The 27,981-nt window shown below is 40.3% G+C and overlaps 2 protein-coding genes across 2 annotated transcripts; both read right to left on the reverse strand.

The window, feature by feature from the left end:
• Positions 1–4,028: 4,028 nt before the first annotated feature.
• LOC146321471 (uncharacterized) lies at positions 4,029–11,461 on the reverse strand. The gene is made up of 3 exons (XM_084726637.1): positions 11,410–11,461; positions 8,012–10,399; positions 4,029–5,939 (listed from the first exon to the last, which is right to left on the reverse strand). The coding sequence occupies exons 2-3, from the start codon at positions 10,373–10,375 to the stop codon at positions 5,580–5,582; spliced, it is 2,724 nt and encodes a 907-aa protein (XP_084582763.1). The 5' UTR covers positions 10,376–10,399; positions 11,410–11,461; the 3' UTR covers positions 4,029–5,579.
• A 2,664-nt stretch (positions 11,462–14,125) lies between these two features.
• On the reverse strand, positions 14,126–27,670 carry ntd5 (ntl-dependent gene 5). The gene is made up of 8 exons (XM_084726638.1): positions 27,574–27,670; positions 25,170–25,304; positions 24,592–24,783; positions 18,107–18,230; positions 17,519–17,595; positions 16,086–16,268; positions 14,881–15,078; positions 14,126–14,729 (listed from the first exon to the last, which is right to left on the reverse strand). The coding sequence occupies exons 1-8, from the start codon at positions 27,638–27,640 to the stop codon at positions 14,647–14,649; spliced, it is 1,059 nt and encodes a 352-aa protein (XP_084582764.1). The 5' UTR covers positions 27,641–27,670; the 3' UTR covers positions 14,126–14,646.
• Positions 27,671–27,981: the final 311 nt, after the last annotated feature.

Genomic DNA, 27,981 nt, shown 5'->3' on the forward strand with positions numbered 1-27,981 from the left:
GAGGAAACCAGTAGAAAGTGTTGATTTAAGCATTTCACTGTCTTATTTATGTCTGTACACCATAAACATTTAATTGAAACAAACCTTTAAATCTGAATTATCTATATTTTCAGGGATTTGCAGGATGCATCCATGGAAGTTTCAATGAAAAAGGCAGAGAAACACATGCTTTACATGCTAATAAACTGTAATACAGTTTTATTTCTTACATTTTCTTTCTGACATTTGTGTGGATAAATAGTGAAAAATACATTCCACAACTTTGAACTGTTCTATGATAATATTTTTCAGGTTATCTTAAGGTTATTGTCATTAAAAATTAGACAATTTCTATGGGCACCTGTGTCATTTTTCTTGTATTTTTGGCAGCTTTATACTCTGTTAAATTGACAAAATGAGTCAGATTTATAGCTGAGTTTGTGTTTGTGCTTTAAGAGACAATACCATGCATACACTGTAAGGACAGTTTAAAAGGTGCTAAACAAAAACAAATGAAAATGAATCTTGACTCCACCTGAAAAATAAAGGTATTTCATCACATTGATGCAACAATCCCGTAAATCCAACATCACCACATTTACTTGTAACTTTACTCACAAATAGCCTAACACAACTAGATACATGAGGGATAAAACAAAGTCCTTTTTGTTCAAAAAGTATTTATAAACTTCAGCTGAAGTTAATATGAGGATTGAACTTGACTTGATTAAATCAAGTGTGAATTTTCCAAAGTTACAGTCTTTGGCACAAAATCTCTCTTTCTGCCTCAGAAGCAGATTTATTGCAAAGTAGGTTTTCACATACAGGAATTTGCTATGTTGGTGCATAGGTATAAGTATAGAAAATATCAATAAAGATTCTCAGTTACATAAGAAATTACAAAAAATTGAAAACAGTAGAATGTGCAATATGACTATTATTTAAATAAATAAAGGAGTTGTGCAGGTTTATGCAGGAATGTGCAAAATACTGGACAAAGAAAGTGCAAGTTCACAGTATTAATGAAGAGGATATTAAGAGAAAACAGACAGTGTTTCCTTGTTGAATTGTGTCGGTAAAACAAAGAGGGAATTTTGCGCCAAAACTTTGACAGACACACTGTTGCAGATTCATATTAGCTTCAGCCTCAGTTCTTCAGCTAAAAGTTTCATTCAGCTCATTGTCCGTGTTTCCACTAAGGTCTTTTTTTCAATTTTTTTATTTACAACATAGAAGTATTACAAAGGCACAGTAATAAAAATAAAACTTGGTATATGTTAGAGGGGTCCAAAATCAAATTTAAAAGAGTCTTTGCAGCTTTTTTGTTCACATATTCTTCAAATATTCAGTTAAAGTGCCATCTTGTTTAAGCTCGACATCAAACCAATGAAAGCTGAGTTTGGAGCCACATGTGCAAAGATTAGTCTGCTGACATGTGATAAAGGGCCGACTGTTTTTACACGTCATGTTTGTCTGCCACTCTGCAAAAATACCCAGTAAGGCCTGGACTTGATGTCAGTCCATCTGTCGTATGTCTGTAACTCCATGTTGATGTCTTGAAACACAATGAACAAATAAACCGGTTTGCAGCTGCAGAGATTTTTAAGAATTGTGGCTGAAATAAAATGTTGAAAATACTTGACAAATTAGAAATGTTCAGCAAGGAAGCCCCACCACAAAGTTCCTGTACTTTGGGAAAAGTACTTACCAAAGTAATTACCAAGGGAAATGGTGGGTAGTCTGGTCTAATTTTTTTTACGTACATAAATAAACAAGCATATTACTAATTTCTGTTACACTTCTGTGGTATTTTACGTCATTTAAACTTTGTATTCCTTTTTATTTGCAAAAGTACTTTATATTCTCTTTATTTTTCTCTTGTCATCTTTTAGACTCAAGTACCAAGATTTTGTTTTTTTAATGTTTGCTTTATCAGTTGTTCTGCTTTAACTTACTGTAATGTGCATACTGCTGCATTACACTGTTTATAACTCAAACGTGAATTACAAAAAAAAGTTTAAACATATATTCAGGTAGAGTTAAAATAGTGAATAGAAAATATGCATTAAACATCTGTTCTTGCAGTTTCAGCAGAGTAAACGCTCCACTATCTCCAGCAGCAGAGCGTCTCTCTGCAGCACATTCTCTATTCTCACTGACTCTGCTTGGTGAACCTTTGCTCTAACATCTATTTTCCTTCCAATGACCCTCTATAAAAGTGAGCTGGCTAAACTTGCCTATAATGAAGCTTAGTGCAGGCCTTTCAGCATGCCGAAGCAGCATCTCTATTTGCACAATGGCCGGCGTAGAAATAAGGAATGGGACAGCCATGAGGGCCCAGTCAGGTCATTTGAGCGATACAGTATTTAATAAGTTATCTCGAGCTTAGCTCTGTTAGGCTCCATGGCTTAAATGGAGCAGAAAATTGAGAGAGTGCAAAAAACAGAGGACTGCCTTACAAACTCAATTATTCCCAGGAGGCAGCCCAGCAGATATATATCAGGTATATTCTTTCTTTTTTTCTTTCTTTCACAAATATCCGTGTAAAATCTGGTCTCGTCTCTGATGATTAATGTAGAAAAGAGAATCAACTCTGAGGATCAGCTTGAATTAAAGCAAAGATATGGACCCTGAGAGTTATATGTGATTAAAAGCCAATTAAAATATACTTCAGTTCTTCTAACATCTGCATGGAAAAGACACCAAAGTGGAAGAAAATTGAAAAGAAGATGGGACAAAGATTCAGTTACAGTTGACAAAATTTAATTCAAATAAGTTAACATAATTCACATTAAACAAAAAAAAAAATCTGAATATAGTGTTTATGTTAGAATAAATCAAAACATATGGTCAAACTCTTTACATGATATGAATTAAATACATAAAATCGACAGCTGCAACAAAAGCAGAAGTAAGCATTGTTCCTTCACAATATAAAAAAAGTGAATATTGAGTTAAAATAAATCAAGTGCAAATGACTCACAGTGTCTCTGACGGTACGAAAGATAGATTACATCTTTCACATAATATAGTGCAGAAGTGCAGCTCTTACAAATAGTATTCTTTATATATACAACTAGAGCAGAGAATTGTTTAGAGTAAATAATTTATCCTTCTTTTCTGAGCACTTGAGGGTTTTTATCATGGACTGTGTGGGAATGCAACATCTAATTAATATTCTGAACTCACATAAAAACCATGATTTCAAGCTTTCCCTTTCATATACGTAACTCTTTTCATACAGGAAAGCTTATGTCAAAATCATGTATGACTTTGAAGGCTTATTTTTGGACCATTTAATGGAATGGGAATAATATACATTCATATAAATAAATTACCTTGAAAACATAATAAATATTGCAAGTGCTCCCTTTTTTGAATGTTAATTAATGAGGAAAGTTTAGCATCAAACCAGAGTTACATATGATCATCCTCCTAATCCCCTCCTCCCTTCCTTCACTTTGGAGTCTTTGACTAGGTTGCACCAACAAAGATTAACTTTATCTAAGATAAGTTCAAATCAGAGTTTGGGAAAAAGCACAGGCTTGTTGCACAATGAGCAACTACTCTCTGTTTAGTAAATTTAAGTCTACTGATGTAAACCAAAAATAAATAGAGTTGAATTAATACACTTACTTATCCAAATGAAAATAAATGGCTAAAAATACATTTGAGCCCTGTTGGGACATAGGAGGTATAAAAAAGGGGTGAAACCATTAACTTTCAACTGCTCTGTACCCCTTAAAATATTTTTACATTGTTTGCTAATTAGTGAAAACAGTTTTCTCATGTCTTGGCTGAGAAGCTTTAATTTCTCCTCCATATTTTTCAAACGCCCAAACCAGGACCCTTATGTGAATACACGTGCACGTGCGTTCATGCATGTGCACATGTATGCATCCCCATTGCATTTTCATTAAGAAAATTCCAATGAATTAAAATCATATATGTAAAATCATATTACATATTAAAAATTTAAATGGTGAACTGGGGACACCACAACCTACTAACAGGCCCAGTGCCAAAACAAAATGACTTGGGATGAGTGAAAATAACATTTAATGTGGTTAAAGCAGGAAAGTCAGTTAATCAGAATGCATTGATCTATGACTGAATGCGGGTGATTCTCAAAGCCATCCACAGCTGCTTTGTGCCATATGAAAAGCTTCTCTTCAGTTCATGAAATCCTCAGAGCCTCTCTGCTGTGCCAGAGTGTAGTGCTATTACGCTCGGCCACTCACTGTGTTTACCTTCATTAAATCACCTGAAAACAACACCAGGCTGCTACAGTACAACGATACAGGCCTCTACACACAGGAGTCTGGTCGGTTGTTTGATATTCTGCTTTTTTATGAAGGTGATGTCTGTTTACCAGGGCTCATCTCTTTTCATACTTTCTTTTATCCTTGAAACACATCACACAACTCTGTTGTGTAACATTAATTACTAAATGATGCGACCATGTACAAAGTGATATAATCAAATATAATCATCGCCATGTAAATTCTGTTATATTGCTGAGTTGTTATTATCATGTTTAACTGGCACAGCTGATTCAGAGCAATGAAACCATTCATGTGACTGGTCAGAGAGTATTTCATGATTACCACACCCGCTAATCTTCATTCACCTTCACCAAGGCTTTTTGCATGTTGCGCTGCTGCACAAACATGAACCAAAATAAAAGGTGCACATGGAGACATCCAGTCCGATCACCTACCACCTTGCAAATGGTAGTCATTATTCAAATTTCAACTAAAGGTGCAAAATATTAAACTGAGGGTGCCGTGCATGCTTTTGCACTCTCACAGCCTGCTTAACTGTGGTGAAAACTGGGGCAATTTGGAAGAAAATGGACACAGGTAGCAAGTGTGAAAGCCATGACATTTTAGTGTTTTACAGATATTTGTCATGACCCGTCACACACAGTTTGAAACTAGGACCGTCCCAGTCACTATACAAATAATATAAGATTAAAAACAGACAACAGCACAGTAAGAAAAAAAGAGAGGGCCGGGTATCAGTACTCAGTATTTTAAGGTATCGACTAGAAGAACTCAGTATCAAGTAGTATCAAAACATCTCCAGTCAAACAATACCTGCATTCAATCCATTTGTTGTGCAGATGTAGTAAAAAATACTAATTATATGGTTTTACTCGCAGCAAATCACTAAAAGCAAAAGCATTCTTCATAAAGAAGACCCTTCAAAAAAGTCATTGAATGAAGTACTCTATTAGCATTGGTATCACTTTCAAGGTACTGGTATTACTGGTACTTTATTTTTTTTTTTTAAACAATACCCAGCGCTAATAGGTAGTCATTTTAAAAGTTAGGCTTAACCTCCTTAAGTGCAAGTTTAAATTTAATAATGGATCACATTTTAAATTGCAGTTTAAAGTTTTGGTGCAACACAGCTAAATTTAATCTAGGCTTAGAGTAAAAAACAAACAGAGGTTTAAAAAGATTTCAATTTAATTTTTCTTAGTTTTAAGCTCGTTTAAAAGTTTGGTGGAACATAATTTAAAGTTAAACTATGATTTAATCAGGTTTAAAAATGAATCCTTGTTGGTGCAACCCAGCCTATGTGCAGACACCTCTTCAAGTTTCCACCTCAGACTCTGAGTTATCTAAATTAGACACAGTGGAGCTGTACCATTCAGCGCTCTCCTCTTCCTCCTGCACTCCCGATCCGCCGCCACCTCCCCCGTCTCCTCGGCCGCCGCCTCCTCTTCTCTCGTTCAGCATTTCCATGGCTACTTGGTGGTAAGGGTGTTTGCGTTTGGTGTGTCGGCGTAGCGTGTTGCGCTCGGCGAAGCGCGTGTGGCAAAGTTGGCACTGGTACGGCTTCTCTCCGGTGTGGACCCTTTGGTGGCGCTGGAGCTCACCGGCCTCCCTGAAGCGTTTGGCACAGATGGGGCACACAAAGTTCCTCTGGCCTGTGTGGATGTGCTTGTGTCTCTGTTGAGGAGAAGATTGAGGACAGATTTTACTTAAAGATCTGTAAAAAAAAATAACACTGAACACTTTTATTAATGCTGCTATAATCAGGTCCACTGGGTAAAAAAAACCCAGCCCTGTCTGATACCCCAACCTTCCAACCATTGTGAAAATGGTGTGGTCCGAAAACTCGTACCTACACTGCCAAGCAAACTGCCTAATTAAGTCAAAATGCCTCGCCAAAAATGGGCTCAAAAAAGAAAAACCAGGGTACAGAGAGGATAAGAACAAGAATGAAGCAGAGAGACAATGGCCAAAATGTCTGGCCAAAAAAAAAAACGGAGTGACGGAGGCAAAGCCGAATGTTGCAAAGGTGAGGAGCTAAGCAAACTAATAAATAAAACTTTAACAAACTTAGACTTTAAGTAACCTGAGCACATTCACTAAAGTGGATTAAAAAAATACTGCTCTACTCCCCCAACTGTACACATTTTGACCAGCGCTTTGATTAATGCATCAGTCAAGGTTGATTTTGACAGAAGTAAATCCATTTATATACCCATGATTTGATCTCATGCCATAATTACTTTTCTCTAATCCAGCTGTTATGAAATTTTTTTCTGTCCTGTCCGGCCAAGAAAAAGTTCATGCTGTACACCCCACTTTTTTTTTTAATCAATCATCAACGATGATAAGGGAAGTAAGAAGCATCCAAGTTGAATTTTAGTGAAACAAACGTCAGCATGATAGCACCACATTTGTTCATTAACCCTACATCATAGTCACTCAGATTAGCTTCACTCTTTATTTTTCCCCTGGTCATCCACATCCTTCCTGCAGTGGTTCTATGCCCCTCCAGTGGGGCCCACCCCACAGTTTGAGAACCACTGCTCTAACCTCAGTCATTGCTTTATACTGTATATTGTTGGGGGACTCCAGAATTCAGTACTATGTAGTTCTCAGTCTTTTCACATTTACAGCAACTGTAATGTGTTTAAAAGAAAACCTACATTTTTTCCTTTACAAGGACTTTAAATAAACTCTCCAAATTTTAGAATAACCATTAAGGAGGACAGTTTTTCAATTTTCCTCCTGTAGAAGTAGCTAATTTACTAACAGTAGCTAACAGTAGTGTTCATTAATAGTAGCTAATAGTAGTGTTAGTAAACTTGTTAAATTCATATGGCCGCTCTTTTATTGCGTTTGCACAATGGATGCCAGATACTGTGAAGACTGTGTCTGCTATTGTGTCATCGTCATCTTTGGATTTCTGGAATGTTAGGAACACCGCTAACTCATCTGTCTTGAGGTGAAATGTCTCAGTGTATGTTTTGGTATGTTTCAGTGATAAAAGCTGACGGTTAGAAAGTTGTTCAGCTCAGCGAAATGAAAAAAGTAGTTTTGGTTGCCAGGTAACAAACATAAAAGCTGATAAGCAATGTTGGTTTGAGTATTTGGGATTTCCTAACCTGCGATATGAAAGGATTAAGTAAGATAAGACAGGATTCTTTAAGTTAGGATTTACTCCTGTAATTACAAATTGGGGAAAAAAACATATCTTAGACTCTCCTCGTCTTAAGACTGAAAGGGACAGTTCACCCCTAAATCAAAAATACATGTTTTCCCCATGTTCTGGAGTGCTATTTATCCATCTAGATTTGTTTGTTGTTGTGAGTTTTATATTCACCACAGAGACCATCTCCAATATAATAGACAAAATGGCACAAGTCCTGTGGTGCTCCAAAAGTCTGGAACTCACACCAAAACTATCCAGACATAAATAGGCCAGATGAAAAATATGTATTTTTTTATTTTGTGGTGAACTGTCCCTTTGAGATGTGAAGTGTCTGTAATATGACCCCTGGGGGCCTACTAACCTACCAACTAATGTTGCTCCATTTGTGATTGGTGTGTAAATAAGCGGATGTTTGCTAACATATCAACTTAAAAGGTGATAAAATGTCAGAATTGGGTTCACGGTTTGTTTCTGCTGCACTCAAGTGTCAAAACAGTCACTGCATTATTAATTTGTGACATCTGTTCAAGTGTTATTGCTTTTAATGAAGGTATAGTTATAATTAGTTTGCACCGACCTGCAGATGGCTGGAGCGTTTGAAGGCTTTGCCGCACTGCTGGCAAACATGAGGCTTCTTCTGCGAGTGTGTGATGGCGTGGCGCTCAAGGTCGGAGAGGTAAAAGAAGACCCGCGGGCACAACTGGCAGTACAGCACCCTGCGAGGGCCCAAAGTGTTGGGCGGCGCCGCTGGAGAGAGAGGATCCAGCGGTGGGTCGAGGGGCTCGAGTTTACCAGAGGAGAGGATGGGTCCAATGGGAGGGGAGGGAGGTGCAGCAGCATTGGAGAAGTAAAGATGGTCGTCGAGAGGTAAATGTTGTGAGTGCAGGTCAGACGGGTCAAACTGTTGCTCTGAGGCTGCAGGTGATTGGGCCTCAGAGCTGGGCTGAGCAGACTGCGGGTTCGGAGAGGATTCTGCAAAAGTTGATGGCTTGTTGTTTTCATTTGAGACGTCTTCAGCAGTTATGGCTTCACTTCCAGAGTTTGAATCGGAAGAGCTGATTTGGGGATGAAGGAGGGGAGTCGTGCTGTCGTTTTGAAGTGCAGGAGATGACGAACCCACCGTGAGAGAGGTGAGAACAGAGCCGGAGTTATTTACTCCTGACAGGATGAGGGGGGGGTTATTGGGGCTCAGTCTAATGACGGGGTGAGACAGCGTGGGCAGAGGCGATCCCAGCGTGCTGACCTGACCAGCGGGCAGAGGGAGGGAGACTGGAGCAGAGGCCGCTGTGATCTGGGATAGCTGACCTGTGGAAGGGTTGAGGACAGCAATGGGGGTGGAGGTAGAGGCAGAGTCACCAGAGGACGAAGGTACAGATGAAAGGAGGAGGAGCATGGGCGAGGAAGCACCAGGTGAGGTCTGAGTAACAGAAAGGGGAAGCGAGAGACCCATTGGTGCTGGGGGGAGCTGAGGAGAGGAAGAGGAGGATGACAGGAGGAGAATGGGAGCATTAGTGGAAGGGTTTGTGAGGATCTGAATGGGCTGGGTGGGGACTGATATCCCAGAGGAAGGAGACAGAACTGCATTAGCATCGACAGATTTAACACTCGTCTCTGCCGCTTTACAGGGCTCTGAGTTTGTCTTGAGGACTTCTGGAGTCTTCGTCTGATCAATGCCTAGCGACGGAGGGTCAGTCGCCGGGGCTGGTGAGGGGTAACGATCATCAGAAGGTGCATTTAGTGCATTATCTAAACTTTGGCTGAGCCTGGGCTCTGCTGACGAGGCTGATCGTGATTCTTCTACCACTGCTGAACCAGCCTGACCTGACGGAGGATCCTCTGACGTGGAAGCATCAACCTGCGGCACTTTGAGTCCGTCTGGACTGAGCGTGTACGGGATTCCCTGGTCATCTATTAGAAGAAGGTTTTCTGTATCACTTTCTATCGAGGACAGAGAAGTAAAGACAGAGGTAGAAAAGAAAGACGGAGACAGGAGAGAGTCCTCTTCATCACCCTCGTCGTCCTCTTCTACTATGTCTCTGTCTCCGTCTCCCTCGTATTCATCTACCTCCATGATCAGCGAGCTTTCACAGCCAGAATCATCCAGAAAGCGTCCACACCTCCTCTCTCGACTCTCTCTTTTCTTGGGCAAACTCAAGTCCAGTGGTTCTGTCTGTTCCTCCATCCCCACCTCAAACATTTTACAAGACTTCAAGTCCATTTCTTGCAAAATTAGAGGAATATTTTCCTCAGTTTCTTTCTCTGCAGACTCCTCTCTGACGCCAAGTATTTTCACTGTATTAGTGCTGGAGATTAAAGGCCTTCCTGACCCATCAGTGTGAATTTTAGCACCCAAAACATCTCCCTCTTTGCACATTTTCCCCTCTGTCTCATGGAATGATTCTGGTTTATCGTCCTCAGTCTTTTGATGAGTAACTTCCTTTATGTCTCCTTCATTTTTAACAGCAGATATTTGGATTTTACTCCTGTTTTTTTCTGTGATCACTGCTCCAGATGATCTCCTCAAATGTGAGCGGGCAAAGTCTTTGGTCAGGCTGATGGCAGAGTTTGTGATTGGCCTCTTGCACCGTGGGGGAACAACAATTTTGAGTCTGATTGGTCGGCTGCGCGACACAGGCACTCCAGTCTTTACTGTAATTGGCTGTCTGAACCCACCAATCTTGCTTGTGTGTTCCTGAGAGGCTGGCTCTGAAGTCCCGCCCACCTCTGGCTTTTTCCCATTGATTGACAGAGCATCTTGCCTGATGGTCACTGCTGCTTTGACAGGGCAGGGCTGGAGGTTACCTGGCACAGTACCGGCTGAGGTTTTTCCCTTTGGGTCCAGAAAAACCTCTGTCACTGGCCCTGATCCCTCTGCACACTGGCTGCCATTTTGGACATCCAGGCTGCCACTGGTCAGGACTGAAGCCAACTGAGAATCCATTTTGGGGCATACCCATTTATATTTCTATAAAAAAAAAGAAGGGGGGGGGGGGTCAGAGAATAAATGAGAAACTCAGAGTAGCAAATGAGCATAAAAATATTTAATGTTACATTTAACGGTAAAAAAAAAAAAAAAAAAAGGGGGAAGAAAATTAAATATATCCTGGGATGGTTGGAAAAACTTGGGTCAATTGTGATTTTGGGGGTCAAGTTTTGAACAAAAGCCAAATATTGACTGATTTTGTCATAATACTGTGATAACAGCGCGTGTTCCCCCTAACCCCTCAGTCCGACACGATGATCGACTCATTTGACCCCCTTCCTCTTCCTTCCTCCTCCCTCCTCCTCCTCCTCCCGCACATCAGACCGTCTTGTTAATTGTATCGGTTACCTTGCATGATCCTAAATTCTAGCTCAGCGATTTTCTACCGGAGCCGTCGATCATTCAGAGAAACGCACCGGAGGAGCACAGGAGGGTCCGAAATAACATTTCACACTCCTGTCGTCCACATGCAGCATAAATAATACAGCGTTTTAATTCTATTTCGCTTTAGAATAATGTTCATATTCCGTTTGGTTTCCAAATACGAGCCTCTTCTAAAATATTAGTCTGGGGATAAACCGAGCAGCTCTGTCCGTGGAGGACGCCATTACGCACAGTCCCTGGTCCGAAATGCCAATATTATGATGGTGCGTGTGCGCCCTGACAGCTCTCGGACCTGGGATAACGCCATCACCGATCTGTCGGAGTAGATAATCGTGTATATTTACAGACAGTCGCGGTGTGGAGCGGATCCTTCCCTCTGCACCGGAGCTTCCTCGGACCTACAGCCAGCCATTTTAGAGCCGAGGGTCCGAGACAGCGAGCGCGCAGCCCGGCAGCTTTAGTACAAACTTTCCCTGCGCGCTGTCATCTCCTCCAGCCCTGCTGTCAGAGCCGGCGTATAGGACGCGCCGGACAGCCTTTCGATACATTTAAAACTGTATTTTAAACTATACTCCACCCATACAGCCGCTGCATAGGGACTGGCTTACCCGTGCTGAGGATATTTCCGGAGGACCAAATATGACTGTGCAGTGTAAAGGGTGATGCTGCGAATGCCGAGGGAGGGAGGGGTCAAGGGGAGTTGCTATGGTGTCGCAGCCTACCGGGTCCGACCAGTAGCCATGTTCAGCCTATGAGTACTGTTGAACCTGCAGCCTGCAAAGACAGGCAGTGTGGCTGCGCCTGTGAGTCAGAGAGACGGGAGGCAGAGCAACAGAGGCGTACAGAGGATGGAGGAACATGAACTTGAACTCACGCACTAACGAGGCTTAGGAGGGTCACTATCAAAATATATTCGGACACAATTTCAAGTCGTTTGTTAAAATCACAACCTAATCAAATTACAACATTAAAGTATAATTATTATTATACTAGCTCAGAGGTGTCAAACTCATTTAAGTTCATGCAACATACAGCCCAGTAGGATCTCAAGCGGGCCTTACCACTAAAACTACTGCATTTTTAAAAATAAATTAATAACACCACCTGCAAATTTTCTTTCATTACATGGCTTTGTTAAATACTTGATTCTGATTGGTCAATGACAGCATTCTAATGTCTTCTTCTGTTATGAAGAACAGACTGTTGCTTTGGAGGAGCAGTAAAATCAATGTTAAATCACTAAAATCATTTTAGAATTAATATTTTGTGTCACATTATTGGCTACATAGCTATGTAACAAGCAGGATAATGTATAGCGAGCAGGCCACTATTGTGAAATAAACCCCTTCATGCAGGACCCTGACACAAAGCAGAGGTCTTGAATCATCCTGTCAGGATTTATTTCACAATAATGACCTACTCACTGTACATTATCACTGACATATTGGCCAATTAGCTGTATTATTTTCCCAAGTGTACAGACACTCATGTGAGCCGCAGTGAATCGAAAGTCCAGAGAGTGAAGCTAACGAGGCTAACATGCATGCTGCAACTGCTGCTGACAGCAGATATGATAAAGCACAAATGATAGAAGACCAGAAAATATTCAGTGTAATATAAGGGGTCAGTGGCCTGAAAAACATTTAAGACCCCTGGCCTAAATTAATCCCCCGCCGAGCCTAAACATGAGATAATTTTATTTTCCGGGGATTTATTTTTCAGTTTTGTTTTTTTTTTCTTTAACAGTGGGGCAGTTCTACAGGAAACATAGAGATAGTGGTTGGGAAGAACATACACATGATGTTTGTCAATTTAAAAGATAATTTTACAAGTAAAGACAGTCACAATCTAGTTTCTTTTCTTGTTGTTGAAAACACAGCATTCTAAGACTGTACATGGTCAAATTCTTTGTAAAACTCTACTATAGTTGATTTTTTTAAAAATTTGAATAAATCATTTATAAAAACACAAATGTATGATGTAATGTTTTCAAACCTCCAGTCATCTTTTAGAACCAACTCAATATAGGGCCCTATATGTGATCTGTGTTATGGCTTTTTTAAATTCTCAGTTCTGTGATTCCAGCCATGATTGTTATCACAGAAACCACAGGACCCTGTCTTATAACTGCCATCAGTCTGTCAGTCATCAGTCTGTTCATCAAAAAGACCCTTGGTCACTGGCCCCTGCCACTGGGCCTTACAGCTGGGAGAAACGGCGCTTTCTTATGTTCAAATGCACGTTTAGTTTAAAATCAGCAATTACGTACATTTGTTAAACATACAATATGTCAGTTATATCGCTAGGCTGGTCTGCCACAGTAACACAAGACATAGTTTCATGAAGTGGCATGATATGAGAGTTGTTTTCTTCACTTTTTAGTGTGTTAGTATTTATATTTTGGAGGGTGCTTTTTAACCTTTATTCGATAGGACAGTTCTAGACAGACACAAAGTGGGGGAGACAGTGCAGGCTCGTTCACAAACCTTTCCATGACCACCACAGACACTGATCTAGTGCGTATGTATGGAGCGCTTCCTCCAAGCTAAAAGAAAGTAGTAAAAACAGAACTAATGGGCACCCATGGAGTCCACAGCTGTCTGTTCAGGACTATAATTAGGGCCTCTGACATATCAAACAATGTGTTTCCTGAAAGTTATAACAACTTGCTAACAGCTAGCTAGCAAAGCAATAGCTGACAGGAAACACACCATTACTTTGAATAGATATGGATTTATCTGCAACTGAACATTTTTGGAAACTTCTGGGATAACGTGAGAGCACAACTCACCACAGCTCACCTAAATACAAAACAAAATATATTTTATAGTTGCAGCAGTAGTATAGCTGTGGGGTTATTGATAAGTTAGCTGGTTAACTGGATTTCTGTGTGGCTAACATTAGCAGTTGGTCTTGCCTATAAATGTTTATTTAAATTATATACCAAGACATTTGCACATCTGAAAGACAAAATAATGGTGAAATTTCCACCCAGTGAAAGCATTATTTCACTGGAGGCCATGACAGGTGTTGTAATGTTTGTGCACTGTGCATGGTAGTATGTCATTCTTCATTTTTAAATGTATTTTAAAAATGTAATCTTGCTAATAATCCCCATTTTTACTAAATGTATCCACAATCTGCTAACTTTTTTTTGTAACTGTATTGGCATACAATTTCTTTTTTTGCGTGTGTCTTAAGTATGTAACTCTGTTTCATGAAATGTGTTATTCCCCGAGCCTGGAGGTAGAGCAAGAGAGAGATAAAGAGGATGGAGAAAATGAACTTGAATTCACTCAGTAGCACTGAGACCAGAGAACAAAACCATTTTGACATCACTTTATTTCAAATTAACTCTTAACAAGCCTCAAGACTTGATGCGTCACGCTCAACAGAGAAAAGAGAGATCACACAGTGAGATATCACAGAGTCAAGCCATTATGAGTACGTGAAGGTATCATCACAGGCATAACTGATATAGCAAGTATTAATGCATTATATATACATCATCACGGAGGCCTATGGATCGCAGCTACAGTTTGCATCAGCTCAAGCTGGAGGAGGATCAAAGTAATACTTAAGGGGTTTGCAGATTATAATTATGCCTGCAGTTTGATAGGATGCAGAGAGAGTGACAAAGGCCATGAGTGCAGGACAGACAGCTTAGCCTGCTGATCCACAAGAGCTGTGAGAAATATTTCATCTCTAACAGACCATAATCATAGCGTAGATAGATGAAGCAAAGCTGCAGAGTGGAGAAGGACTGCTCTGGGTGATGGTGTGTGTCAGGTGGAGTGACACAGTTTAATGAGTGTTTGATGGGTCGAGGTCAGACGTGCAGGTCATCACTCCACATCACCAGGCTCACATGCTTCGATCTCTGAGACCAGCCGGTGAGGGAAGAGTTTATACTGCAGCCATGTGGGCTCTGAAAAACAAAGAGAAGGTGCATGAATATTGCAAAATATCTCCAGATGTCAATCAGCGCCCTCCCACCCCCCCATGTTCTTCTGACTGATACGCTGATACTGATAATAATAAGATAAGAAGGACGGCCTGTTTGGGTGGTCCAGGTTTACCAAGGTAGCAGGCTGGTGGCTGCAGCTTCCCATCAAAGCAGGTCTGGGTTGCAGTGAAGCTGCACTGCTTGCGAGGATGTTTGCAGTAGAACGTCACATTTTCCCCGTGAGGAACCACAGCGTCTGTAACGTCAAACGGCCAGCGCTTCACTCCGCCAATCACCACGCGGCTTCGCTCAGCAGGGATGAGACAGCGAGCTATAAAAATGATCAACAAGGTATGAAAGTACATTATAAGTATAATATACAATCATCAAGTACAAAATGTTGTGTTGATTCTCATATGTACAGTATGTACATACTGTAAATGTCTAGGACTATGTGTAATGTATGTGTTAATGTAAAGTAGCATTTGAGTTTGCCATTCCATGAGTTTTTTGGAGCTTAAAGGCATAGTTTGGGTTTTTAAGTGGGGCTGCATGAGGTACTTATCCATAGTCAGTGTGTTACCTACAATAAATGTGGTAAAACATATTTCAGCCACCTAAAAGAGGTCCCCCTAAGTTTAAGCATGCGCTATATTTAAAATATGTTCATCATTTTACCTTCCCATCAGACAGCCTTTTCTAATGGGAAACTGAAGTTATATCACTCATTATAAAACTCTCTCCAAAGCCGCCAAACTCCTTTGACAAAAACAAAAACAATTTCACTGCACAGGACACAGGAGTCATTGATCCACTGCTGTCTCTGTCTGTTAGATTGTTTGTGTTATTGTGTGACTAATGTGAATCTCAACTAACCCTTTAAAACACCAAAGTCACACAATGGCACAAAACAAACTAACAGGCTGAGGCAACAGTACATTAGCAACTCCAACTTTGTCAAAGGAGTCTGTCGACTTTGGAGAGAATGACGCTTGGCTTGTATAAGGGGGGGGGTTGGAAAAGGATGTGTGACAGTAAAATAAAGCAGTGAAAATGGTCCAAACATTGCATACACTAATTCTGATGTTTTTAAGTATGCCTTTTTAGGTGGGTAAAATATATTGCTTAGCTTCCAGCACTATACTACACTTGGACTCCTGCTGTTCCTGCAAACTGGGGGCGTGCCAACTGTCATCTACTGTAGGTAATACACTGACTGGATGAATCTCGTACAGCCCTACTTCAAAAAGAAAACCTGAACAATCCCTCTAAATATGTACAATTACACCCACATGTATACATTTTGCATCTGGTGTGGTTATTTGAAACATCCCTCACCTCTGCAGTGTGGAGGCGAAGCACTCCAGCTGCCATTCAACAGGCAGGTGATCTTCTGGGGTCCATCCAGCAGGAAGTTCTTTTTACAGAGGTAGTGGATGTCAAAGCCAACTTCATATTCAGTCTTCTGTACAGCCACCACATAGCCCTGCTCCATCTCTGGGGGAGGCTGGCAGTACACTTCTAAGAGTGAGAGAGGCAAATTATCAGTCAGGAGATCCTCTCATCTTTCAAACATAAGCAGTGGAGTGGTGATTTTCTTGCATTTTGAGATAATCAGTATCAGTGCTCATGATAATAAACAAAAAATGGTGGATGGTGAAAAAGTTTGTCTAGGCCTGTGCAACAACTGTCATGCATACTACTGTAAACAACTGCCTAAATTTCACTATTGTCTTTTCTAAGTGTTACATGTTTCTCTCATACTAAATGAGAGTTAATCTAAAACCATTACTAGCTAGCATTATACAGTATGTATATCATGTAATCACAAAAACTATTAAAGACTCTCTCATAAAACTGTTTTTGACTCCCTTATGAAGGCTAGATGGTCAAATGTGTCTGGGTTTGTTTGTTTTTTTAAGGTCTAACATGAGCGTGTCATGACAGTAAAGGCATTTTAAAAGAGAGTTTTGAAGTTTTTTGTGCACACACATCCCTACCGAAGAGCATCTGAAACAAACTCATTTTGAGCACAGAAAGCGCTCCAACTCAAACATACTTTACCCCACTCTTCCTTAAACACAACTTGTGCTCTGAAATCTACAGCAAAACCCAGTGTATTTTTCTATTTCATTAAGTAATAAAAACAACACTTTAAAAGAACATGTTACTGGCTCAAATAACCATGTGTATTAGATTGTAATGTGCATGAAATAATGGAATTATACATGACTTTTGTTTTGAGATAAACATGCATATTGGCCATTGGCTGATCTGCTTTCAGGACAGAGACTGACTGCTTGGTCCTGTTTTTCTTATCTACTTTGTTTTAACAAAAGCCAGGGTCAGACTTTTTCCTCATAGTGTTAATCATTAAGCATCCTGTATATGTTCCTCACTGTGGAACAGGCCATGAAATGCCAGCTTTGACCACAAGATGGCAGAAAAGCACTGTGAAACAGACTAGTGAACATTACTTGAAGGGGTTTGTGTGTTTCTGTCTGTCTCCTTCTTTGATTCACTCTTTTTTTTTTTACATATCTGCACACATACATGAACACATGCGCACACACCAAACAAATGTACATCCCCCAACACGAACACGCAGGTCTCTTCACCCAGTCACTCACACAACCACCTTCTTCATCCATCCTCTCCTGCTAACCTTGAAAGATACATGAGGGCAGAGTTACACACATGCATGCTCACACACACACACACACACACACACACACACACACACACACGGAAGGACACGACTGCACACTTACTTTTACAGATGGGGTGAGGGTACTGCCAGGTCTGATTATCCTGGCAGAAATTTTCACTGCTCCCCACTATGTCGGCCCTGCAGAGAGAAGGGAGAGAGTGATGGAGACAGATGGCCGTGTGACATGTACAGTATTGACAGCTAAGGAGCTCCGTCTAAATAAAAGTGATGAAAAAAGGTGTAAATGATTCCTTTTTCCGCCCTGTCTCTCTTTCACAGTGTCTAAATGTTGTGTGCACAGTTCTGGCTGACACATCCACTCAGGCTCATCTTCTCCTGCGGATGAGTCAGTGTGTAAAGGGGAGTCAATACAAGATTAGACTGTAATGACCTAGTTAGCTCAATGGAGAGATCGTCAGCTGGGAGATCAAAATGAATTCCCTGCCATTCATCGCTCATCATCCGTCGTTCCCCAACACCTCTCCTGTAATCAAGCCTTCCCTCCCTCCCTCTTCTTCTTCACACTCCATCCCCGTCTTCTCACTTCCTCCATTTCTACCTTCGCATCATTTCAGGTTTTCAGAGCCTCTACCTACGCACTCACAACCTTAACCTCCCATCCTCCCCCATCCCCTCCTCTCCGTCTCACCCAGACAGGCAGCTGTAGCGGATGGATGTTCCTACAGTAGCGTCACCCTGGATGCTGAAGGTGTCGATGACTTCCTTAGGCAGAGGGCATGTTGGGGCAGCGGCAACCTCGATTGACTCGGCCTCTGAAGGTCAAACAAGAACAGAAGGGGAAAGACTTCACTGTTAGATGTTTTGTTTAAGTAAAAGTAGCAATAGCACATTGCAGAAATACTCCACCGCAGGAACAGGTCCTGCACCTAAGACAAAAATATCCAGGCCAGCAGAAAAACAAACAGTCAGACCAGCCTTCAGTTACTGTTATAACATTTCTGCAACAGAAAAGTTCTCTGTAGCAGTGATGGAATGTGTCTGAGTACTCAAGTACTGTACTCAAGTCCATTTTTGAGGTACTTATATTTTACATAAGTATTTCCAAACTAGGCTACTTAATACTTCTACATTTTCCTCACTTCTCTTAGAGTTCAGATGCAAATATTTTATATTTACTCCATTTAAACTCCGTAGTAAATATTTGTACTCCATTTAATTACTAGTTACTTTGCAGACCAAGCCAGCACATACAAAACCTGCACACTTATGTTACATTCTGCATTTTTACAAATTATTATCCAACAGTATAAAGTGATTAAAATTAGTTCCTCCTCAACCAGCTGCTGTACTAAAATGATGTTTACACACTAATGTACAAGTAATAATTATTGCAGGAATAAAATATGGGTAACACTTTATTTTAATGTGTTATAAACTATCATTTAAATGTGCATATCCTGCTCATACATGCTACTTGGGGGGCTTCAAGTCAAAAACATATATTACAGTCAGGGTCCATCATCTGCATAATAAATACTTTCACTTTTGGTTAATTAATTACATTCTGTTGATGATACTTATGTACTTCTATTGTATTTATGGAAAATCTTTAAAAGTTTTTCATAGTATTATTACTTTCACCAATGGTGGGAAGTAACCAAGTACATCTAAGTACATTTACTCAAGTACTGTACAGTTCTGATGTCCTTGTACTTAACTTAAAGGTCCTTAAACATGACAGACAGACAGACATTGATTGAAACATATCTGCTTGGCATAATAATGTCTGTGCACTGGCAGCTTCAAGTTTCTACATCACACCTGTTTAAGTTGCCAGTTGGACCAGAATTAAAGTTCCAGTGTGATGTCAGTAATCACGCTCATGTGTCCACCCCTTAAAATCAGACTTTCAGTGAGCGCAAAGAAATGTTCCTCTTTCAGCTGATGGATGTGAAAACATCCTTCTGGTGTCAAATTCTGCACATTCATCGTTCTGCACAGTTAAGACCAGATATCCATATTTTTGAGTGGAGGGGGTTAAATCCCCCTCCACTCAAAAATATGGATGCACTTGAGTGTTATGCTGTTTATTCACTAATTACATTGCAGATTTAGATTATTAATATAAACTATAATGTCAAAGAAATGCTATATTATTATAAATTAAGCTACCCAACACTATGCAAAGTAATTAGAATTAGCTCCAGATGTAACGTTAAAGTGAAATACACATTAATGAATCAATAATCATAGCCTTGTCCATTGATAAAATACACATTATTCTGAAATGGGCCATTCTGCTTAATGAGTATTTTCACTTTTGGAACTTAAAGTATATTTTGATTCTAATACTATTGTACTTTTTCTCAAGTTGGATTTCTAATGCCAGAGTTTTACTTACAGAGTTAGGTTTTACTTACAGTTTTATTTAGAGAGCATTCTGTCCCTGTAGTATTGATCATTTTATTGAGTAAAGGATCTGGATGCTGAATGTCCTGTAGTGACAGTGATGTGTGAAGAGTGTGTAAAGCTGTAGCGACAATCAGTGTGAATCCAATGTGCTCTGTGATTCAAATAATCAAACACAACCCGAGATATCCCACAAAAAAAACCCACACAAACACAGAAAACACATTAGAATCAGGGGTAACTGGTGGATGTGGACATGATTTTTCAGGTAACAGCTATTAAAAGTAAAGAAGGAATGAAGAATGAGGGAGAGTGGGGAATCAAAACAGACGGACAGAGGAACAAACCTCTTTTTGACTTGTTTAAACCAAGGTTTCTGTTTAGTTTGTGACCCACAGAGGCGTTTCACTCAATGTCTTGTTCTATTTAAGTTGAAATAACCCTTCTTAGGTAATAAATCAAAGTTCGATGAGCAGGTGAAACACCTCTCCGATATCACAGCTATATCTGTGATTGTATAACACCTGGCACTGTTCATTCCTGGAAGTTTTGAGTGCCTCACGCTCGTGGAAATATAAATATCAAGAGTGGTGCTTGGAGAGAGGCTGGAGCGACCCGGGCTCCATCAAGCGCGGGGTTTCGGAGCTGCGCGCGGCTTTGAAAGGCAGAGACAGCTCTCGCCTGAGGGCTGTCTTGGGTTTTTTGAAACCGAGAAACGTTAATATAAGAATGTAAAGGGGACCTATGGGAGAGGGAGAGTTACGAGTCTGTTTGGCTGCGGATGAGAGCCCGAAGCCGAGTTCTGTTTTCACATATCGCACCTTCCTCTGCCTGCCTCGTACTGCTGCCGCCCACACAGGCTGCAGCACCAAACTGCTCTGAAGCAGGTAAAAAAAAAAAAAAAATCCATCTCTTAAAAAATTATAACGCAGTGATTTTGAATGAAGCGCAACGTTAAATGCACAGAAATCTGATGGAGACTGAAGATGCAAAGGTTTTTTTTTTTTCCTTCGCAAACATGCGCAAAACGACAAAACTAAATAGCCCAGAGCTGCGCGCTTGTCCTTGGCTTCCATTGTAGAGAGAGACCTTATCAGAGGCCTCAGATGGAAGAGGATGAGAGGAGAAAGAGATGAGAGGAAAACAGGATGAGAGAGGAGAGCAGAGGAGAGGAGAACAGGGAACAGAAAGGCCTGAAGCAGCATGAGCAAGAGAGCTCTCTGACTCTCCTGACTGTGATCTGTCGCCCACACACACGCACGCACACACACACACACACTCACAGAAACTCAGCGCACACATGTGCAATCCGCCCCCCCACACATACACATCTAATGTATACAGAAAAAAAAATCTACCTCTCTACCTCTCTGCTACAAACACACACATTCACACTCACAGCTCGGTGCCACTCTGACAGTGATCTGCCGCCCACCGCCTCTCAACAGGCATGAAGGAGCTCGACTCACACTCTAACACACATGCAAAGGACACACAATACAAACGCTCTCACACGTTCAGAACCCACCTACCTTCTGCCTGTCTCTCAGCAGGAGGATACTCTACGAGAGAGCCCAGAATCGTATCCTTATTTCACATCTTTGAAAAGATACTAAATCTCCGGGGTGAGACAGGGACCCAGCTGGGTGGAGGTTTCCTGAGAAAGCATGTTCACTGCAGCTCCAGGTGTGTGATTAATGCAGACCACTAAGGCTGAACTTGTGTTGTTGTGTTTTTTTTTTATCACAGCTGTCAGGTCTACACAAGCAATAAGCAAAAAAACATATTTCCAGGTGCTGCATGATGATGAGATGTGTGGAGACACTAAGAAGTATTGATGGCTTTACTTCATGTGCTGCTGTACACAGTGGTAAAAGTAATAAGGCTGCACAGCAGTAAAACAAACGGTGTCTTTTGTGGGCCATCTATTCAGATTTATCACATTTTGTTCTATATTTAGTTCAACATAAAGTACAAATGTTTAACCACATGATTATCTCAGGGCACAGAGGTATTTTGGTGGAAAACAACTAGAGTCCTTTGAATTTTCTTTAAGAAAATGCTGTTTACACACTAATGCATTAGTAGTAATATGCTATCTTAAAATATAGGTAGCAGTTTACCTTAGTTTGTTATAATCAATTTATTAAATATTTATATACTGCTCACAAATTCTAAATAGAGGGACTTAATGTTAAGTGTTGCATGTAACACCAAAACATAAAACCAAAAATATATAAGAATATTGTCATCTGCATAATGAATCCTTTTATTCTTTGTTCCCAGCGTACCTTCTGTACTGCTGCTGTAACTAAGAAAAATCTTGAAAGCTTGGCATTGAAGTATTACTTCTTTTAGATGTGGAACATAAGTACCTCATGTACTGTATAAGTTACAAGCTTTAGTTACAAGTTATTTTGTAGATTATTAATTTATTATTAATACAAAATAAAAATGAATGATTTAAATAAGCAAGAACCATATTTCCAGGTGCTTTATGATGATGTGCTTAGATACTAAGACGTATTGATGGCTCTACTCATAACACAGTGTTACGGGTAATAATACTGCACAGCAGTAGGACAAATTTTGTCTGTGAACCATTGCTACTCTAGACAATATGCATCATTTTCCTTTGAATATAAGACTCAACGATCAGCTATCTTTCCAGTGCGTTTACGAACAGCTCAAACGAATCCTACTGGTTCTACCTTTGAGGAAAATGTTGAAAGCTGGACACTGTAGTATTACTGCTTTTAGTAGTGGAATGTAACATTACTCAAGTACTGTACTTAAGTACAATTTTGATGTACTTGGACTTAACTTCAATATTTCTGTGTCATGCTACTTTCCTCTTGTACTACCCTATATTTTATATATTATATTTTAAAGATTTAGTTACTAGTTATTTTGCAGATTTATACTATTAATGTAAAATTAAAATCAGCTAATGCAAGAAAGAAAAAACATATTTCAAGGTGCTGTATGATGATGAGATGTGTCAAGATACTAAGAAGTATTGATGGCTTTACTTTATGTGCAGGTGTGCAGCCTCATGGCACAGCGGAGAGGTGATAAGGCTGCACAGCAGCAGAACAAGTTTTATCTTTTGTGAGCCACCTATTCAAAATTATCATGTTTTGTTCCGTGTTTTAACAAACAGAAAGTACAAATGTCTCACCACATGATTATGTCAGGGCACAGAGGCACTTGGGTTGAAAAATAGGGTATAATTATTGCAGAGTCTACATTTTTTCTTAAAGAATCGACTTCAGTTACTCATGCGTTTGTTTACATGTGCTCAGTTCTGGGTCCTGTGGTCTACATACATATGTGCATCGTTAAAGCAAACCTGGTCACGTGTGAGTTTTAGTTCAATAGAGAGATTACAGACGAATTCAAGAACAACACAAGGTTTGACACAACATGTATAGAGCCTATAATAAACTTATAATCCTAGATTTGTATTGAAACTGTGTTGAAGAAGTTGTGATTCACCTTGATTCCATTTTAGGCTGTAATTTTGCTTTTTGTTGTATTGTATACAGGGGTGGAAGTGCCTGTAATCAAGTCATTTTTGGGTACTTTTGGGAACTGACTCTTTTTTCAAGTCTGTAATTTTAATCTTATGTAAGTATGAACTACATTATGTAAACCACTTTACTACTTTTAAAATCATGATTCAGAACTGAATAGGCCAACAATATCAATTAATATCCAGACCTTTCATCTGCATTGTTGCAGCCAGTAATACTGTCTGATTATTAAGGGGTCAATGAAAACCAGGACAAAAAATGTATTTGCAGCAGCCACAGTTATGTAGACGTGAACGTGACCACTGACTAGAACAGAGCAGGGGTTGGGAGTAATTTAGACTGAAGATGTGGAGAAATAGAAACCCCTTTTGACTGAATACCTGCTACTGGTAAATGCATTAAATATCAAAGTTTTTTATTGTACTTTTTGCTTTTATTTTTTAACGCCAGTAGTTTTACTTTGGCATCATGGCTACGCTCTGTTTAAAAGCATATTGTGTCTAAGACTTCAGTATATCACTGTTAGTGTTATGTGTAGGTAGGGGGGGACTTCCTGATTGTCACCAGGTATTTCGAATACTGATATAGTATATTTATTATTTAAATACAGTTAATTTTGTCCACCTTTGAATAACAACATAGAAACTCCTTACAGTCTAATTTTCTATTAGAGGACTACATAACGCAAGCCATTACAATAACACCACAAACTGTGGCCTGAAAAATAAACAAATATAATTTCATACACATGCACTGTATATAGTAACAGAAAACATAGGTTTCTGTGCTGTGATCCATTTGTATGGTCTTCATGCAGACACTTGTGTGCTCAGCTCTCCTCTCCTCTTTAACCTTATCAGCAGTTCGCCAGTAAAATCTTCAGACAGCCAGTATGAACAACTAAAGCTCTGGTTGCTATGGTGATGAGGAGAATAGGTCCCAGTTGTGCAATGTCTCAGTCGGCACAATCGCAGAGGGGTTTCATTCCTGAATATCTCTCAGTCTATCTCTGTCTGTCTGTCTTGCGCAGAAAAACACAGTAAAAGCTACGTTTGATGCTTGACCACATCACTGACCTGAACACATGAACTGAGCACATGCAGGGTACCAGCTGCTCGAGACTATATTTAAGTAACAAACACAACATTCTCCCACATGTTCATCATCTGTGGTATCATTACCTTTTTCTAAAAGATAAAGAACATTTTCCTGTTGAACTCAGACGCACCTGTGCAGTTGGGCTCAGCCCCACTCCACTGTCGGTCACCCTGACAACGGCGGATAGTGACATCCAAGCCACTGGGCAACTTGAATCCGGGCTTGCAGCGCACTTCAAGCAGGGCAGAGAATGTGTGAGTGGGAGAAAGGAGGTGAGCCACTGAGTTCTCACTGGGGGGGAGAGGCCAGGGACAAGTTCGACCTGAGGAGAGAAGAGACGATCCAGACGGAGCAGGGAGGAGAAGAGGAGTGACAAAAGCAGTTCTGAGAATGTGCTCGATTGTTCCTCGTACAAGACAAATCAAACAGTTTGCGCTAAACCTTTTTAAAATAGCACTAATGAGGTTGTATAACTCGACTGGTTCTGTGCACAGTGCCCCCCTTTTACAATGCATCATAAAAAGCTTTTGTCCAGTACTCATACAGGCTGGGATTCTGTGCATGACAAGGCTTTTATTTTATTTTCCAGGAAAAACACTCACACAGATGTATGTTGGCACAGCTGGGTATAAACACACACACAAACACTTTTAATGGCTGAGCCCACACTGGTGACAACTGGGGGCACACATGCATACAAATAGTTACCTGGAGCCACACAGCTGAGACCACACTGGCCGTCACACAGACACTGCCGTTTGTTGCCACAGTCCTTGTCAGCTTTGCAGGGCCGAGGACACGTCCTCCTCCTCTCCTCTCCCAGAAGTCTCTCTGGACACGACCCTGTTGGTGTGATACCACACATACACACTATCACACCATCGCAGTAATTGTCCCTTTGTTTGTCTCTACTCCATTCATGGCCCTCTTGTAAAAAAAAAAAAAAAACACAAATGCTGAGGGCCGTAATTGAGATTTTGTTTGCCAGTTCTGCCTTGTTTTTTTTTGTTTGAAGTCAGTGTGGGTGGCTGGGCAAACATTTGCCACCCAGGTTGCCAGATGAGTAAGTATTTAGATGGCAGGCTTTATTGCTCTTTGCTATTCAGCTGTCAATCTTGTTTTTTTTATATATAGAAAAGTCAGACTGCTGAAGTGCTTCTGTGTCAAGTGTCTGTTCAGCACAGGAACTTTGTTTAAAAATGCAATTTATATTTGATCAGTCTCTAGGAGTAATTGAGTATTGTAGGAGTCTACATATAATACACAAGTATGTAATAATTTAAAGGCAAAGTTCACTCTAAAAGTAAAACTACATATTTTTGCTCTTACCTCTAGTGCCATCCATGTAGATAGTTTGACTATGCATTCTGGGGAATTTTCAGGAAATTAAGTATTTATTTACCGTTTTATAGCTGTTTGACTCAAGCTAAGCTTATCTTCAGTTAAAATACACACCTTCAAGCAGGACGCCATGTTGTAATGGACATGTAAATCCCTGCCGTGCTGGACTGATGTACTGAGTCAAATTCAGTCAAGCCAAGCCGGCACATGTGTATGAAAAAGGGATACAAAACATAGCAGCTCACACCAAAACTAGATGGATGAATAAATAGCACTACGGATATGAGGAAAAATATGTTTCTTGGATTTTGGAGTGAACTGTCCCTTTAAGTTCACATGTAAAACTATTAAAACAATTTACATAGTTCATTGAGTCAAAAGGAATAGTTCATATTTACAGTAATTTCATAAGTTAAAATACGTGTGTATAATTTAAAATGGACAAAAATCTTATTTATGTTACATTTGTACTATCTGGGAGCTGTTGTTGTTTCTTGGTAACTGTGCAGCTTTAATTTCCTTTACTTAAAAGTATCATTAAATTTCTCTGGATTCTCCATGTGCGCTCCATCACACATCATAAAACCTCCACTTATTTTGCTAAATCGACACACCCTCAATGTACAGAACATTTGAGGGGGAGAGGGGGAGGAAAGGGGGGCGTTAGACAGGGTTCCCCATTTTTCACTGTTCAGAATGCAAACATGTGGTCTTGTGCTGCATTCACTCTGCCCACAGCACATGTGAAAACACATGTGCTGCTGTGCTAATGCACACATGACGATCATCCCAGAACAGCGTGGAGACACTGTGTACACATTGTGTACAGTACATACATGGACCTGGAATCACCTCTGGACTGGAGGTGTGTGAAAGGTCAAAGATGACTCAACACAAATATTTGCATTCAAGACAATATATAAAAGATTTACCACGACTGCGTGCAACACCTGTACAGTATGTTACTGCCAATCCAGACTGGAGACTGACATAAAAAATATTGATTTAGCTCTTTTGCAATCAGTGCACTGTTCTTTTGCAATCAGTGAACATCCAAAATGCACACATATATGTCACAATCTCAGCCTTAGTTAGTCCATTGCATTTAAAAGTCCTGATTTCATGTATTTATTTATTCTAAGGGACAATGCACACTGATTACCATAAACTACAAAGATGCCAGTGTTAACCACACAGCTCATTATTAACCGTTGTCCCTCATCCTGATGTTAAATTGGCCATTAAAACAATAAATACAACACATAATATAGAAGATCAGAGCTGGAGAAGGCATAACGTAAACAGCTAAACAGGATAAAAAGCTTACCAAGGGCCGTAGCATTATGAGAAGGACATGTAACAAGCACACAATTAATTCAAAACAGTTTTAAGCAGACAATTAACCAGTTAAAACATGACAGAATTGGAATCACATTGCAACAGACACAGCATAGACAGACAATCAATGTAAGCAGTTAAATTATAAGAGCACAGAATCTCACCAATAGAGCTTTTGAATGATTAATTGCACAAACAACATGATCATCTTCATATTATCATTCATGTTATTATTATTTTGTATCAAATTCAATCTGCAGAGTAACAACACATGTAAGGAGAAGTACAACTATTCAGTAATTACCCTCAATTAATGTTTCCTGCTCATTTATTCCCAGTATTTAGTGGCAGTCCAGCTGCGTTCATTGTGCATGCAGGCTTCACGGACATCTAACCAGGTGTGAGTGATGATGAATGGAGTCATGGGTCTTACCTGAAGCCTGCAGGGACACGGTTCCAGTCAGAGCCCACAGGGACAGCAGCAGCAGTGCAGAGTGCATCTTTGAAGCCAGGCCTTAGATGATATGAGGGAGAGAGGCACAGACACAGCAGTTTTAAGGAAGGGGGGAACGAGGGGTGGGTGTGAGGGGGAGAGGGAGTGAGAAGGAGGGGGGGGAGAGGGCACAGCCCAGGAGCACACATCTGGTTCGCGTTGAGGAGGAGAGATTTGGGGAAAAATTCCACTCTGAAGGACCTTTCACCCATTTCTGTTGAGACAGCAGATAAATGAGGTGACATAACACAAACACACACAATAAACAAACAGGAAATGGAGACAACAGGAAGAAACTGGTCTTTACCTGATGTCCTGAGTGCTCCTATACATCCAGTCATGCCACCC

Source organism: Lutjanus erythropterus, chromosome 9 (genome assembly GCF_056507025.1).
Source record: "Lutjanus erythropterus isolate fLutEry1 chromosome 9, fLutEry1.hap2, whole genome shotgun sequence".
In the NCBI taxonomy this organism is placed as follows: Eukaryota; Metazoa; Chordata; class Actinopteri; order Lutjaniformes; family Lutjanidae; genus Lutjanus; species Lutjanus erythropterus.